The sequence below is a fragment of the Coregonus lavaretus genome (genome assembly GCF_964263955.1).
Source record: "Coregonus lavaretus genome assembly, chromosome: 13".
Taxonomy (NCBI): Eukaryota; Metazoa; Chordata; class Actinopteri; order Salmoniformes; family Salmonidae; genus Coregonus; species Coregonus lavaretus.
The window spans coordinates 1294752-1311029 of record NC_140000.1 but is presented as its reverse complement, the minus strand read 5'-3'; the positions used below and the strand labels follow the sequence as shown (position 1 = coordinate 1311029).

At 43.9% G+C, this 16278-nt stretch overlaps 1 protein-coding gene across 1 annotated transcript; it reads left to right on the top strand.

Moving 5' to 3' along the window:
- Positions 1-207: 207 nt before the first annotated feature.
- Positions 208-14805, top strand: LOC311139277 (protein NDRG1-like; the record flags this gene model as incomplete). The annotated part of the gene is made up of 13 exons (XM_084174164.1): positions 208-219; positions 1503-1610; positions 2220-2261; positions 2370-2475; positions 2920-3040; positions 6793-6855; positions 7186-7246; positions 7649-7735; positions 7961-8017; positions 10073-10239; positions 10493-10592; positions 10782-10869; positions 14597-14805. The coding sequence occupies 13 exons, from the start codon at positions 208-210 to the stop codon at positions 14803-14805; spliced, it is 1221 nt and encodes a 406-aa protein (XP_084030290.1).
- Positions 14806-16278: the final 1473 nt, after the last annotated feature.

The following is a 16278-nucleotide window of genomic DNA, read 5'->3' as shown; positions in this document are numbered from 1 at the left end:
CTAGGGATTTGCCTTTATTTAAACTGGCAGACCACGATGACCATTATAACAACCAGAGAGAAAGCGAAGCCAAAATTCCAAAATCTTTGTGACGTCTGAACAAAATTCGTTTATTAGGTTATGTGTCTCTGAGGAATTTACGAATTTACGAATCTTGGCGCTTTTCGGTTTTCAACCAACACATCCGCACCACCATCACCGAGCATCATGTCTAGGAAGGTGGGTATGTGTCATTGAGGTATAAAGAACGGGTATGCGTATGTATGTGATGATGATGAGGTACTGGCAGGTAGTAGTGATGATTGGTCCTTCGCGAACGAACGGCTCTTTTTGAACGGATCTTTCTGGTGAACGTCGGGAACCGAATCGCATTGGTGAAAGAGCCGTTATTTTGGCTCCCTGATTTGCATACTGCTTTTTGAGCTCAAAACAAGTTACAAAAGAATTATCTAAAGAGGGTGAATCCTCACTGCAGAATCAATAAATAGTCGGGAGAGCGCGTCAATCTGGTCCACCCTGATTTTTGTCAGTGCATATAAACAAAAATTCATTTTCTTTGCAGGCCATCTAATAATTTGGCCAGGTAAAAATTTATTTGAACGCGCATTTCACGATCTGACATAATGGTAGCCTACCTTTTGGGCTTTACATTGGATATGTGCACTTTTTCATGGTTCTTAGTCCATTTTGAAACATTTTGAACGAAGAGCCGTTTGGGAGTGAACCGAATGCACCGAAAAGACTCGGAATGCCCATCACTAGCAGGTAGTCGCTCTCATGCGCTGGAAACATTCGCGCGCTCACACGTGCGCAATGGCTGACAAACATTAGGATGTGTAGGCTACCCTTTTAACGAATTCATAAAAGAAACCCAGTGTAAACAAACAAAGTTGCTGTAATTTGTTCACTGATACACTGACACATACGGTCTGCAGCATCATGGCAGATGGGTGTTATGGCAAATGCCACCTGTACAGATGCTGCTTGATGCTTCCGTTGGTTGACATGGGCAAATATAGCCTACAGCAGCATCACAGAATAATGCAGCCAATTTAATACCTAAATCCCCACTGTATAACAAATCCAATAGCTTTGCTATCGATTTCAAATGTGAAATGTATGTTTTTTTATATGTTGGTTAAGGTTTCGTCCCAAACTGCACCCTATTACCTATGTAGTCCACTACCTTTGACCAGAGACTATTTGGCCCTGGTCAAAAGTAGTGGACAATATAAGGCAGGACTGCCCAACCCTGTTCCTGGAGAGCTACCGTCCTGTAGGTTTTTGCTCCAACCCTAATCTAGCACACCTGATTCTAATAATTAGCAGGTTGATAAGATCAATCAGGTTAGTAACACCTGGGGTTGGAGCGAAAACCTACATAAGGGTAGCTCTCCATGAACAGGGTTGGGCAACCCTGATCTAGGGAATAGGGTGCCAGTTGGGAAGCAACCATGAGTATTCTGTGAAACGTTTTTTTTTTTTCCTTCTCCATTCAACAGGGTGCTCATCAACATCAACAGGCTTCTCAGCAGATCCCCTCTTTGGTGGAGCTGGATGAGGTTGACCTGGAGGGAAATGAAGCGCAGGTCAACATTAACCCACTTCCTGTGAGTTGTTTAGTTGTTCATACACCGGAAAGTTCTGGATATCTGTTTGGATTGAATGGTGCTCAGGTCATTCGAAATACACAGGAAGGATATAAAACATTCAGAAAAATTATATAGGGTGCCATTTGGGACGCATATGGCCACTACGTGCCTGTTCAGCTTTGGCAGTAGTTGGAACCAGTTGCTGGAACCTCATTGTGCCTTAGTCAAAGTTATCAATGAACAACCCCTTTACCAGAGTTAATAAAACCAGGATAAAAAGTAAAAAAACAAAACAAATGTAATACATCAAATTAGCCCTCATGTCCCTGTAGGCAGGACCCCGAAGCAAAGTTCAACAGTGAAGCGTTTGTCCTGAAGTTTCTTAAAACCATACTGTAGCATATTACGCAAAGATCTCAAATGTTAGCGAATTCCCTTTTTAGTGCATTACTCTTGACCAGGGCCAATAACGCTCTGGTCAAAAGTTGTACTCTATAGGGTGCCATTTGGGATACACTATATTTTTCTGTTGATGGCCGTTTTGATAAAACAGAGTTCATCAACTCACTCCAACAAGTTGATTTATGACGCTGTGTATAATGAGATTGGTTTTGTTTTGTCCTTCAGGGGCTGACCGGGGCGGTTGCAAGACTCATGGTCGGCCTTAGGGTACGTATCAACACCTAAACCCTATGTATTTATATCATGGTAAGTAACAGCTGCAAGTAGGACCGTTATAGTTGTGGTGTTTGTCTAATCAGAGTTTTCCCATGGCAGGAGGATGACGTGGAGACTCAGTTTGGAAAGGTCCACTGCACCCTGAAGGGGGTTCCCAAGGGCAACCGCCCCGTCATCATGACCTTCCACGATATTGGACTGAACTGTATGTTTTGTTGCTGTGAGAGAGCCCTGTCTGGGCTGTGAGAGAGCCCTGTCTGGGCTGTGAGAGAGCCCTGTCTGGGCTGTGAGAGAGCCCTGTCTGGGCTGTGAGAGAGCCCTGTCTGGGCTGTGAGAGAGCCCTGTCTGGGCTGTGAGAGAGCCCTGTCTGGGCTGTGCAGTTTATCTTCAGTTGATTGTTATTGTACACATCTGGCAGCTAAGAGCTAAGTTCCATTCCATATTGATGTGCATCTAAATACAGCGCTTTGATGACAAACAGAACTTTAAACAAATGACTTGTTTTTGTGTGTTAATTCAGGCTGTCATGACCTGTCACATATGGTTGTTCTATTCAATTCAATGTCAATTTCAAAAGCATCAATGCACAGGAAAAACAACATTTAGGAGCACATTGCTGAACTTGTCTTATATTCTCCCGTGTGTCTAGACAAGTCGTGCTTCAACCCCCTGTTCAGCCACGAGGACATGCAGGAGATCATGAGGCACTTTGCCGTGTGCCACGTCGATGCCCCCGGGCAGCATGAGGGTGCCTCCACTCTCTCCGCCGAGTGAGTGACCAGTGTCACACTCTCAAGTCAAGTCATCCTTTATTAGCAGCATGAATTTGTGCTTTGCAGGGGGGTTATTGAGTTGAAGATTCTCTGGTGGTGGCAGTCCTCCGTGTACCATGAAATTGAATAGAAACAAATTAGTCAGCTCCAATGATTTACCGCCCGTAAGGTGGAGTGCTGCTAGTAAATTTGCATACAAACACATTCAACAAAATGTACATAAATACATACACTGCTCAAAAAAATAAAGGGAACACTAAAATAAAACATCCTCGATCTGAATGAATGAAATAATCTTATTAAATACTTTTTTCTTTACATAGTTGAATGTGCTGACAACAAAATCACACAAAAATTATCAATGGAAATCAAATGTATCAACCCATGGAGGTCTGGATTTGGAGTCACACTCAAAATTAAAGTGGAAAACCACACTACAGGCTGATCCAACTTTGATGTAATGTCCTTAAAACAAGTCAAAATTAGGCTCAGTAGTGTGTGTGGCCTCCACGTGCCTGTATGACCTCCTTACAACGCCTGGGCATGCTCCTGATGAGGTGGCGGATGGTCTCCTGAGGGATCTCCTCCCAGACCTGACCTAAAGCATCCGCCAACTCCTGGACAGTCTGTGGTGCAACGTGGCGTTGGTGGATGGAGCGAGACATGATGTCCCAGATGTGCTCAATTGGATTCAGGTCTGGGGAACGGGCCGGCCAGTCCATAGCATCAATGCCTTCCTCTTGCAGGAACTGCTGACACACTCCAGCCACATGAGGTCTAGCATTGTCTTGCATTAGGAGGAACCCAGGGCCAACCGCACCAGCATATGGTCTCACAAGGGGTCTGAGGATCTCATCTCGGTACCTAATGGCAGTCAGGCTACCTCTGGCGAGCACATGGAGGGCTGTGCGGCCCCCCAAAGAAATGCCACCCCACACCATGACTGACCCACCGCCAAACCGGTCATGCTGGAGGATGTTGCAGGCAGCAGAACGTTCTCCACGGCGTCTCCAGACTCTGTCACGTCTGTCACATGTGCTCAGTGTGAACCTGCTTTCATCTGTGAAGAGCACAGGGCGCCAGTGGCGAATTTGCCAATCTTGGTGTTCTCTGGCAAATGCCAAACATCCTGCACGGTGTTGGGCTGTAAGCACAACCCCCACCTGTGGACGTCGGGCCCTCATACCACCCTCATGGAGTCTGTTTCTGACCATTTGAGCAGACACATGCACATTTGTGGCCTGCTGGAGGTCATTTTGCAGGGCTCTGGCAGTGCTCCTCCTGCTCCTCCTTGCACAAAGGCGGAGGTAGCGGTCCTGCTGCTGGGTTGTTGCCCTCCTCCACGTCTCCTGATGTATTGGCCTGTCTCCTGGTAGCGCCTCCATGCTCTGGACACTACGCTGACAGACGCAGCAAACCTTCTTGCCACAGCTCGCATTGATGTGCCATCCTGGATGAGCTGCACTACCTGAGCCACTTGTGTGGGTTGTAGACTCCGTCTCATCCTACCACTAGAGTGAAAGCACCGCCAGCATTCAAAAGTGACCAAAACATCAGCCAGGAAGCATAGGAACTGAGAAGTGGTCTGTGGTCACCACCTGCAGAACCACTCCTTTATTGGGGGTGTCTTGCTAATTGCCTATAATTTCCACCTGTTGTCTATTCCATTTGCACAACAGCATGTGCAATTTATTGTCAATCAGTGTTGCTTCCTAAGTGGACAGTTTGATTTCACAGAAGTGTGATTGACTTGGAGTTACATTGTGTTGTTTAAGTGTTCCCTTTATTTTTTTTGAGCAGTATACATACATACATACATACATACATACATACATACATACATACATACAGTAGACACCTGCATAGAAAGTGACCTTGAAAACAAACCGAATGGGTGGGCTGCTATCAAGAGTTCAACAGCAACGAGGATGTAGGTCAGAGTAATGCCCGGTCTGAGAGACACAAGCTGGGATCTAGTCCCATCTGTTGTTAGTGGACACTGGGATCTAGTCCCATCTGTTGTTAGTGGACACTGGGATCTAGTCCCATCTGTTGTTAGTGGACACTGGGATCTAGTCCCATCTGTTGTTAGTGGACACTGGGATCTAGTCCCATCTGTTGTTAGTGGACACTGGAATCTAGTCCCATCTGTTGTTAGTGGACACTGGGATCTAGTCCCATCTGTTGTTAGTGGACACTGGGATCTAGTCCCATCTGTTGTTAGTGGACACTGGGATCTAGTCCCATCTGTTGTTAGTGGACAATGGGATCTAGTCCCATCTGTTGTTAGTGGACACTGGGATCTAGTCCCATCTGTTGTTAGTGGACACTGGGATCTAGTCCCATCTGTTGTTAGTCTTAGTGGACACTGGGATCTAGTCCCATCTGTTGTTAGACTTAGTGGACACTGGGATCTAGTCCCATCTGTTGTAAGACTTAGTGGACACTGGGATATAGTCCCATCTGTTGTTAGTGGACACTGGGATCTAGTCCCATCTGTTGTTAGTCTTAGTGGACACTGGGATCTAGTCCCATCTGTTGTTAGACTTAGTGGACACTGGGATCTAGTCCCATCTGTTGTTAGTCTTAGTGGACACTGGGATCTAGTCCAATCTGTTGTTAGTGGACACTGAGATCTAGTCCCATCTGTTGTTAGTGGACACTGGGATCTAGTCCCATCTGTTGTTAGTGGACACTGGGATCTAGTCCCATCTGTTGTTAGTGGACACTGGGATCTAGGCCCATCTGTTGTTAGTGGACACTGGGATCTAGTCCCATCTGTTGTTAGTGGACACTGGGATCTAGTCCCATCTGTTGTTAGTGGACACTGGGATCTAGTCCCATCTGTTGTTAGTGGACACTGGGATCTAGTCCCATCTGTTGTTAGTGGACACTGGGATCTAGTCCCATCTGTTGTTAGTCTTAGTGGACACTGGGATCTAGTCCCATCTGTTGTTAGTGGACACTGGGATCTAGTCCCATCTGTTGTTAGTCTTAGTGGACACTGGGATCTAGTCCCATCTGTTGTTAGACTTAGTGGACACTGGGATCTAGTCCCATCTGTTGTTAGTCTTAGTGGACACTGGGATCTAGTCCAATCTGTTGTTAGTGGACACTGAGATCTAGTCCCATCTGTTGTTAGTGGACACTGGGATCTAGTCCCATCTGTTGTTAGTGGACACTGGGATCTAGTCCCATCTGTTGTTAGTGGACACTGGGATCTAGTCCCATCTGTTGTTAGTGGACACTGGGATCTAGTCCCATCTGTTGTTAGTGTTAGTGGACAGCAGGACTAACAGCAGCTGCCTGCCATGATAATCCACTGTCACATGGCACCTGGTCCACAAGACTCTTAAACAGTCAACATCAGGGGACTGGGTCACTGCTAGGCTAGTGTAGTTCCCTCTACCTGAATGTTCAGGTAGTAGAAGTAACCAGTGAGAAAAGAGACGATGTTCAGAGGGTAGAAAGAGAATAACAAGGTACCAACAGATGATAACAAATGGATGAGAAATTCAATAAAAAAATGTCAACATGTTTGAGAGACTAGTTTGGCAAAATAACATTATGAGAGCATCCTAAATGGCACCCTATTCCCCATATAGTGCATTACTTTTGACCAGAGGCTTTGGTCAAAAGTAGTGCACTATATAGGGAATAGGGTGCCATTTGGGACACATCCATGACTTGTATCGTGTTAGAGAGGATGAGGAGCACCTGAGGTAACTTGTTCTGGTCTTCCGCTGCAGGCACACCTACCCCTCTATGGACCAGCTCTCTGAGACTCTCCCTCAGGTCCTCAAGCACTTTCGGTAAGACCCAAATCAAAGTTTATTCGTCACATACACAGTTTACAGCTGGTATAAACGGTGCAGCTAAATGTGTACTGGCAAGCTCCCTCAACAATGCAGTACAAATACCAATAAAAACATGATTTTCACTTATGATTGATTTGTTTTACCATTGAGGAACATTTTGGAAATACGTGTTTTAATAAAAGTGTTATCCTCCGGGATCAAAAACACATTTATTTTATTTTATGTGGATAACTAAATATAATTTAAATTACATTCACGCAGAAGTTTACATCCTCTTATTAGAAGCTTCAAACTCCCATCAAACCTCTTGTTGTTTCCCTTCAGGTTTAAGAGTGTCATTGGACTGGGCTGTGGTGCTGGTGCCTACATCATCGCGAAATTCGCTGTGAGTTGATTTTTGTTGCTGTTGAACTCATTGTTTTTGTTTAAATTGAGCAGCCATGATTAAACTAGGATTTAAACCTAGTAAAAGTCCTTCCAACATACCACAGTGTTGAAACCGGCAACATAATCGTGATCATTGTCATTGCCAAGCAGCAAGTCCTTTGGAATGTTATTTTGTTTGCACACATCTACACTGTTCTGTACTGTACAGACACTGAACAGACGGTGTGGTGGTTATCCTTACGTTAGACGAACCACTGAAACAATGAAGCTTATAGTAGATATCACAACAAAGTTTGTCTTGCTGTACAAGTGTTTGTGTCGTTTCCTGCTCTCTGAATCCTAAATATGTCCCAAATGGGTTGCGCTATGTTCTCCTTCTCTTCATTCTTCCTGGCTACAGCTGAACCATCCAGACAAGGTTGAGGGACTTGTCCTCATCAACATCAATGCACGTGCTGAGAGCGTGATAGATTCACTTACACACAAGGTAGCATAGCTTATCTAACATAACATAGCATAACTAACTTTGTATTAGTTTATTATGATTATTAATACCCTCCAACATAACAATGGTGACACGCTGATTTACTCTGATAGAGTTGAATTCTTAGGGGATTACGTATAGATCTGCTTTAATGATCTTTGTGTTTTGATCAGAGCCTGGTTGGGGGAGCATGCACCTCTGTAAACTCCCAACTCTCTCTCTGTTCAGATGACTGGCTGGATCCAAGCACTACCTGATCATGTTATAAACCACATGTTTGGAAAGGTAAGGGTAAGATAGACACAGGAGTAACACTAACACCTTAATTACTACCTCTGTTCCATCTACTACACTACAACCACTGACAGTCCGTATCGAAAGAGCGACGAATTGTTTTGAAACATCCTAAAGATGTAGTTTTGTTCAATAAACTGTCAATATAAGACTTCTGTCCCCCTCTGGAAGCTACAGTGCCTTGCAAAAGTATTCATCCCCCTTGGCGTTTTTTCCTATTTTTGTTGCATTACAACCTGTAATTTAAATGTATTTTTATTTGGATTTCATGTAATGGTCTAATGGACAAACACAAAATAGTCCAAATTGGTGAAGTGGAATGAAAAAAATAACTTAAAGTGGTACGTGCATATGTATTCACCCCCTTTGCTATGAAGCCCCTAAATAAGATCTGGTGCAACCAATTACCTTCAGAAGTCACATAATTAGTTAAATAAAGTCCACCTGTGTGCAATCTAAGTGTCACATGATCTATGTATGTATGTATGTATGTGTATATATATATATATATATATATATATATATATATATATATATATATATATATATATATGTATGTGTGTGTGTGTGTGTGTTTTTACACACCTGTTCTGCAACACCTCTAAGCAAGGGGCACCTTGAAGACCAAGGAGCTCTCCAAACAGGTCAGGGACAAAGTTGTGGAGAAGTACAGATCAGGGTTGGGTTAGAAAAAAATATCCAAAACTTTGAACATCCCACGGAGCACCATTTAAATCCATTATTAAAAAATGGAAAGAATATGGCACCACAACAAACCTGCCAAGAGAGCGCTGCCCACCAAAACTCACAGACCAGGCAAGGAGGGCATTAATCAGCGAGGCAATAAAGACACCAAAGATAAGCCTGAAGGAGCTGCAAAGCGCCACAGCGGCGATTGGAGTATCTGTCCATAGGACCACTTTAAGCCATACACTCCACAGAGGTGGGCTTTACGGAAGAGTGGCCAGAAAAAGGCCATTGCTTAAAGAAAAAAATAAGCAAACACGTTTGGTGTTTGCCAAAAGGCATGTGGGAGACTCCCCAAACATATGGAAGAAGGTACTCTGGTCAGATGAGACTAAAATTGAGCTTTTTGGCCATCAAGGAAAGCGCTATGTCTGGCGCAAACCCAACACCATCACCCCGAGAACACCATCCCCACAGTGAAGCGTGGTGGCAGCATCATGCTGTGGGGATGTTTTTCATTGGCAGGGACTGGGAAACTGGTCAGAATTGAAGGAATGATGGATGGCGCTAAATAAAGGGAAATTCTTGAGGGAAACCTGTTTCAGTCTTCCAGAGACTTGAGACTGGGACGGAGGTTCACCTTCCAGCAGGACAATGACCCTAAGCATACTGCTAAAGCAACACTCAAGTGGTTTAAGGGGAAAAATTTAAATGTCTTGGAATGGCCTCGTCAAAGCCCAGACCTCAATCCAATTGAGAATCTGTGGTATGACTTAAAGATTGCTGATTACACCAGCGGAACCCATCCAACTTGAAGGAGCTGGCGAAGTTTTGCCTTGAAGAATGGGCAAAAATCCCAGTGGCTAGATGTGCCAAGCTTATAGAGACATAGCCCAAGAGACTTGCAGCTGTAATTGCTGCAAAAGGTGGCTCTACAAAGTATTGACTTTGGGGGGGGGGGGGTGAATAGTTATGCACGCTCAAGTTTTCAGTTTTTTTGTCTTATTTGTTGTTTGTTTCACAAGAAAAAAATATTTTGCATCTTCAAAGTGGTAGGCATGTTGTGTAAATCAAATGATACAAACCCCCAAACAATCCATTTTAATTCCAGGTTGTAAGGCAACAAAATAGGAAAAATGCCAAGGGGGTGAATACTTTCGCAAGCCACTGTATATACCTGAGTATGAATGATACAATTACATTTATATTTAAATAGCTATGAATTGTTGTGAAACATCAACCCCTTGTTATGGATGTTTATAGTCAGTGTCATAACACATTATGTGTATTATACACAATGTTATAACGTATGTACTCCATAGAAAGCGTTACCATTGAGTTTTATTATTTGTGCATAAGGAGGAGATCCAGAACAACCCTGATCTGATCGCCACATACCGCAACCACATCACCAATGATGTCAACCAGTCCAACCTGGCCCAGTTCCTCAAGTCCTACCAGAGCCGCAGGGACCTGGAGATCGAGAGGCCTGTCCCAGGGGGAAACATTAACGTCAGGACTCTGAAGTACGTCACACGGACCAACTCCGCATCAGGGCCCTGACTCTTACCTGACCACATGACCTGACCAGGGAAAACTCAGGGCCCTGGCTACTCATGACTGTTTCAGATATGATATTGACTATGAGCATTAGCTCTATTGACTGAGTATTAGTTATGATATTTACTATGAGTATTAATTATGATATTGAGTATTAGTTATGATATTGACTATGAGCATTATTAGTTAAGTAGCTAATTAATCTGCTGACTCGTGCAGGTGCCCTGCACTGCTGGTGGTGGGAGACAACTCCCCTGCAGTCGAGGCTGTGGTCGAGAGCAACGCAAAGCTCAACCCAACACAGACAACACTGCTCAAGGTGAGTTTAATGTGTGACTCAGACAGATGTAACAATTAATATTACTGTCAAAAGTAGTTTGTAAGTAAAGATCCAGAAGCACAGTGTCATTGACCATCCAAGAACAATGCATGTGATTGGTAATGAGAAAAGGGTTGTTAAGATAATGGTGATTGGTTGACCCATAATCTTTTGTCTTTGTCCAATCAGATGGCTGACTGTGGAGGACTTCCCCAGGTGAGCCAGCCTGGCAAACTGACAGAGGCCTTCAAGTACTTCATCCAGGGCATGGGTTACAGTAAGTATCAGCTCAGGATAATGGATCATGGATCTAATTGGAAGATGATGTTAATCTTAGTGCATGTCAACAAGGTATCGCCTGTAGTCAGTGGTAGCATGCACAGAAAAAGAGAATGAGAATCTCTCACGTGGAATATTACTGCTCCCCAATATTCCAGAAGCCGTCGTCAGCATGCACTGAGAACTGAGGAACTAAAATGTGGCTACCAGCTTCCTAGTGTACCAAGAGACTAACTTTCAGAGCGAATAGAGCCCTTGGGGTCTGGTCAAAAGCAGTGCACTACAGTGCCTTCAGAAAGTATTCAGACCCCTTGACTTTTTCCACATTTTGTTACGTTACAGCCTTTTTCTAAAATTGATTAAATAGTTTTTCCCCCTCATCAATCTACACACAATACCCCATAATGACAAAGCAAAAAGTATTTTTGAATTTTTTGCTAATTTATTAAACATTGATATCACATTTACATAAGTATTCAGACCCTTTACTCAGTACTTTGTTGAAACACATTTGGAAGCGATTACAGCCTTGAGTCTTCTTGGGTATGACCCTACAAGCTTGGCACACCTTTATTTGGGGAGTTTCTTCCATTCTTCTCTGCAGATCCCCTCAAGCTCTGTCAGTTTGGATGGGGAGTGTTGCTGCACAGCTATTTTCAGGTCTCTCCAGAGATGTTCGATCGGGTTCAAGTCCGGTCTGTGGCTGGGCCACTCAAGGACATTCAGAGACTAGTCCTGAAGCCACTCCTGCGTTGTCTTGGCTGTGTGCTTAGGGTCGTTGTCCTGTTGGAAGGTGAACCTTCGCCCCAGTCTGAGGTCCGGAGCACTCTGGAGCAGGTTTTCATCAAGGATCTCTATGTACTTTACTCCATTCATCTTTCCCTCAATCCTGACTAGTCTCCCAGTCCCTGCCGCTGAAAAACATCCCCACAGCATGATGCTGCCACCACCATGCTTCACCGTAGGGATGGTGCCAGGTTTCCTCCAGACGTGACACTTGGCATTCAGGCCAAAGAGTTAAATCTTGGTTTCATCAGACCAGAGAATCTTGTTTCTCATAGACAGTCTTTAGGTGCCTTTTGGCAAACTCAAAGTGGGCTGTCATGTGCCTTTTACATAAGGAGTGGTTTCCGTCTGGCCACTCTACCATAAATGCATGATTGGTGGAGTGCTGCAGAGATGGGAGAACCTTCCAGAAGGACAACCATCTCCACAAAGGAACTCTAGAGCCCTGTCAGAGTGACCATCGGGTTATTGGTCACCTCCCTGACCAAGGCCCTTCTCCCACGATTGCTCAGCTCTAGGAAGAGTCTAGGTGGTTCCAAACTTCTTCCATTTAAGAACGATGGAGGCCACTGTGTTCTTGGGGACCTTCAATGCTGCAGACATTTTTTGGTACCCTTCCCCGGATCTGTGCCTCGACACAATCCTGTCTTGGAGCTCTACGGACAATTCCTTCGACCTCATGGCTTGGTTTTTTCTCTGACATGCACTGTCAACTGGGAGACCTTATATACACAGGTGTGTGCCTTTCCAAATCATGTCAAATTGATTTTACCACAGGTGGACTCCAATCAAGTTTTAGAAACATCTCAAGGATGATCAATGGAAACAGGATACACCTGAGCTCAATTTCAAGTCTCATAGCAAAGGGTCTGAATACTTATGAAAATAAGGTATTTCTGTTAATTATTTTTAATACATTTGCAAAAATATCTAAACCTGTTTTTACTTTGTCATTATGGGGTATTGTGTGTAGATAGCTGAGGATAAAAAATAAATAAATACATTTTTTGAATAAGGCTGTAAGGTAACAGTGTAAAAAGTCAAGGGGTCTGAATACTTTCCGAAGGAACTGTATATTATTTTACATTTTAGTCATTTTATCAGATGCTCTTATCCAGAGTGACTTAGTGCATACATTTTCATACTGGCCCCCCACAACCCTGGCGTTGAAAGCACCATGCTCTACCAACTGAGCTATAGGGGACTCATATATATATATATATATATATATATATATATATATATATATATATATATATATATATATATACACTGCTCAAAAAAATAAAGGGAACACTAAAATAACACATCCTAGATCTGAATGAATGAAATAATCTTATTAAATACTTTTTTCTTTACATAGTTGAATGTGCTGACAACAAAATCACAAAAAAATTATCAATGGAAATCAAATGTATCAACCCATGGACATCTGGATTTGGAGTCACACTCAAAATTAAAGTGGAAAAACACACTACAGGCTGATCCAACTTTGATGTAATGTCCTTAAAACAAGTCAAAATGAGGCTCAGTAGTGTGTGTGGCCTCCACGTGCCTGTATGACCTCCCTACAACGCCTGGGCATGCTCCTGATGAGGTGGCGGATGGTCTCCTGAGGGATCTCCTCCCAGACCTGACCTAAAGCATCCGCCAACTCCTGGACAGTCTGTGGTGCAACGTGGCGTTGGTGGATGGAGCGAGACATGATGTCCCAGATGTGCTCAATTGGATTCAGGTCTGGGGAACGGGCCGGCCAGTCCATAGCATCAATGCCTTCCTCTTGCAGGAACTGCTGACACACTCCAGCCACATGAGGTCTAGCATTTTCTTGCATTAGGAGGAACCCAGGGCCAACTGCACCAGCATATGGTCTCACAAGGGGTCTGAGGATCTCATTTCGGTACCTAATGGCAGTCAGGCTACCTCTGGCGAGCACATGGAGGGTTGTGCGGCCCCCCAAAAGAAATGCCACCCCACACCATGACTGACCCACCGCCAAACCGGTCATGCTGGAGGATGTTGCAGGCAGCAGAACGTTCTCCACGGCGTCTCCAGACTCTGTCACGTCTGTCACGTCTGTCACGTGCTCAGTGTGAACCTGCTTTCATCTGTGAAGAGCACAGGGCGCCAGTGGCGAATTTGCCAATCTTGGTGTTCTCTGGCAAATGCCAAACGTCCTGCACAGTGTTGGGCTGTAAGCACAACCCCCACCTGTGGACGTCGGGCCCTCATACCACCCTAATGGAGTCTGTTTCTGACCATTTGAGCAGACACATGCACATTTGTGGCCTGCTGGAGGTCATTTTGCAGGGCTCTGGCAGTGCTCCTCCTGCTCCTCCTTGCACAAAGGCGGAGGTAGCAGTCATGCTGCTGGGTTGTTGCCCTCCTACGGCCTCCTCCACGTCTCCTGATGTACTGGCCTGTCTCCTGGTAGCGCCTCCATGCTCTGGACACTACGCTGACAGACACAGCAAACCTTCTTGCCACAGCTCGCATTGATGTGCCATCCTGGATGAGCTGCACTACCTGAGCCACTTGTGTGGGTTGTAGACTCCGTCTCATGCTAGCACTAGAGTGAAAGCACCGCCAGCATTCAAAAGTGACCAAAACATCAGCCAGGAAGCATAGGAACTGAGAAGTGGTCTGTGGTCACCACCTGCAGAACCACTCCTTTATTGGGGGTGTCTTGCTAATTGCCCATAATTTCCACCTGTTGTCTATTCCATTTGCACAACAGCATGTGAAATGTATTGTCAATCAGTGTTGCTTCCTAAGTGGACAGTTTGATTTCACAGAAGTGTGATTGACTTGGAGTTACATTGTGTTGTTTAAGTGTTCCCTTTTATTTTTTTGAGCAGTGTATGTATATATATATATATATATTTGGAATAGGGTGTAATTTGGGACTCATCCTAACGGTCTCTCCTGCCTTCCCCTAGTGTCCTCGGCCAGCATGACCAGACTGGTGAGGTCCCGTACCGCCTCAGGCTCCAGCATCGCCTCCTGCGACAGCAACAGGAGCCACTCTCACAGCAACGACAAACAGCCCGTCCGGGCTCACACCGACGTGTCCGTGGAGAGTGTCTCCAACAGCACCGTGGATCAGACCGTTGTCACGTCCAGCAGCAAGACTGAGGACGCCTGCTAGTGCCTTTGGTCACTGAAAGGTCCTAGGCTGTGTCCCAAATGGCACCCTATTTCCTATATAGTGCGCTAGTTTTGACGTCAAAAAGTAGTGCATTATGTGGTAAATAGGGTGCCATTTGGGACGCATGCCCTGTGTCCCTAACCTCATAACCCCTGTCCATTCCCTACCCTACTGCCTGTGTTGCTGCTGACAATAAACCACAACATGCTACTATGATAGACAGTCTATCTATGCTCTGTTCTCACTGCATTGTGGGTAATAGAGTTTATACCCAATGGTTGCCATACTGTATGTCATTTGGGTGATATGTAATCTGTATGGATGTTCCTCTAATATGTATTGTTTTTATTGTGAGAATGTTACAATGCCAGGGTTTTTTCAACCAAACACATTTCATGTACAGTCCTGTTAACGCCATATGTTTTTAGATGAAGCATCAAATTGAGGACTCCCTATTTGGTTTCTGTTGTTTAACATGTAATACATAAATCATAATTACTATCAGTGATCCTAGGATGAATATGTAAAATATTTTGGTCAAATCTTTCCAATGCTGAAAAACTGATTATTTTAACATTTAAATGATATAGAGATGCAATGTATAGTACCACTTCGTATTAGAGAAATAGCAAAAAAAGCAGCGGAAATTATTTTGACAAAATTACTTTGAAAAGATTTGTCACTACCCAAATCTTCATACTGGTACATAATACTGTTTGTATTTATTTGAACCAATAAAATGTGACTTCCTGGATAGAGGTTGTTGTTGTTTATGATGACATGGTACATTGACCAATGAAATAAATTACAACACTTATTCAGCTGATCTCAAAGCTGATACACTTTTAACCTCAGAGCAAATAACTGACTTGACAAAGCAGACATTGAGGCAAACATTATTGTTCATTAAGAGTCAAAGGAAATAAACGCAAAACTGAGAATGTGAGAGAATCTTGTCTGATATACACTTTGCAATAAACTCTACTGAATACTTGACAAAATGTTTTCAACAGTACATACATAGAAAGCTTAATGACATGACACAAAAAGAGTCGAGCAAAACAGAAGAGCATAAAACAGGATGACCACTCCAGTGGTTAATGCCCTAACTTGGTAGAAAATGATCCCCATATGAATATGACGCATAATTACAATAGGTTTGACCCCTGTATCCCTACTATAACATCATCACAAATACATAATCAACTTCAACAAATATACTGAGTGTACAAAACATTCCATGACATAGACTGACCAGGTGAATCCTGGTGAACGCTATGATCCCTTATTGATGTCACTTGTTAAATCCACTTCAAGTCAGTGTAGATGAAGGGGAGGAGACAGGTTAAAGAAGGAGTTTTAAGCCTTGAGACAATTGAGACACGGATTGTGTATGTGTGCCATTCAGAGGGTGAATGGGCAAGACAAAAGATTTAAAAGTGCCTTTAAACAGGGTATGGTAGTAGGTGCCAG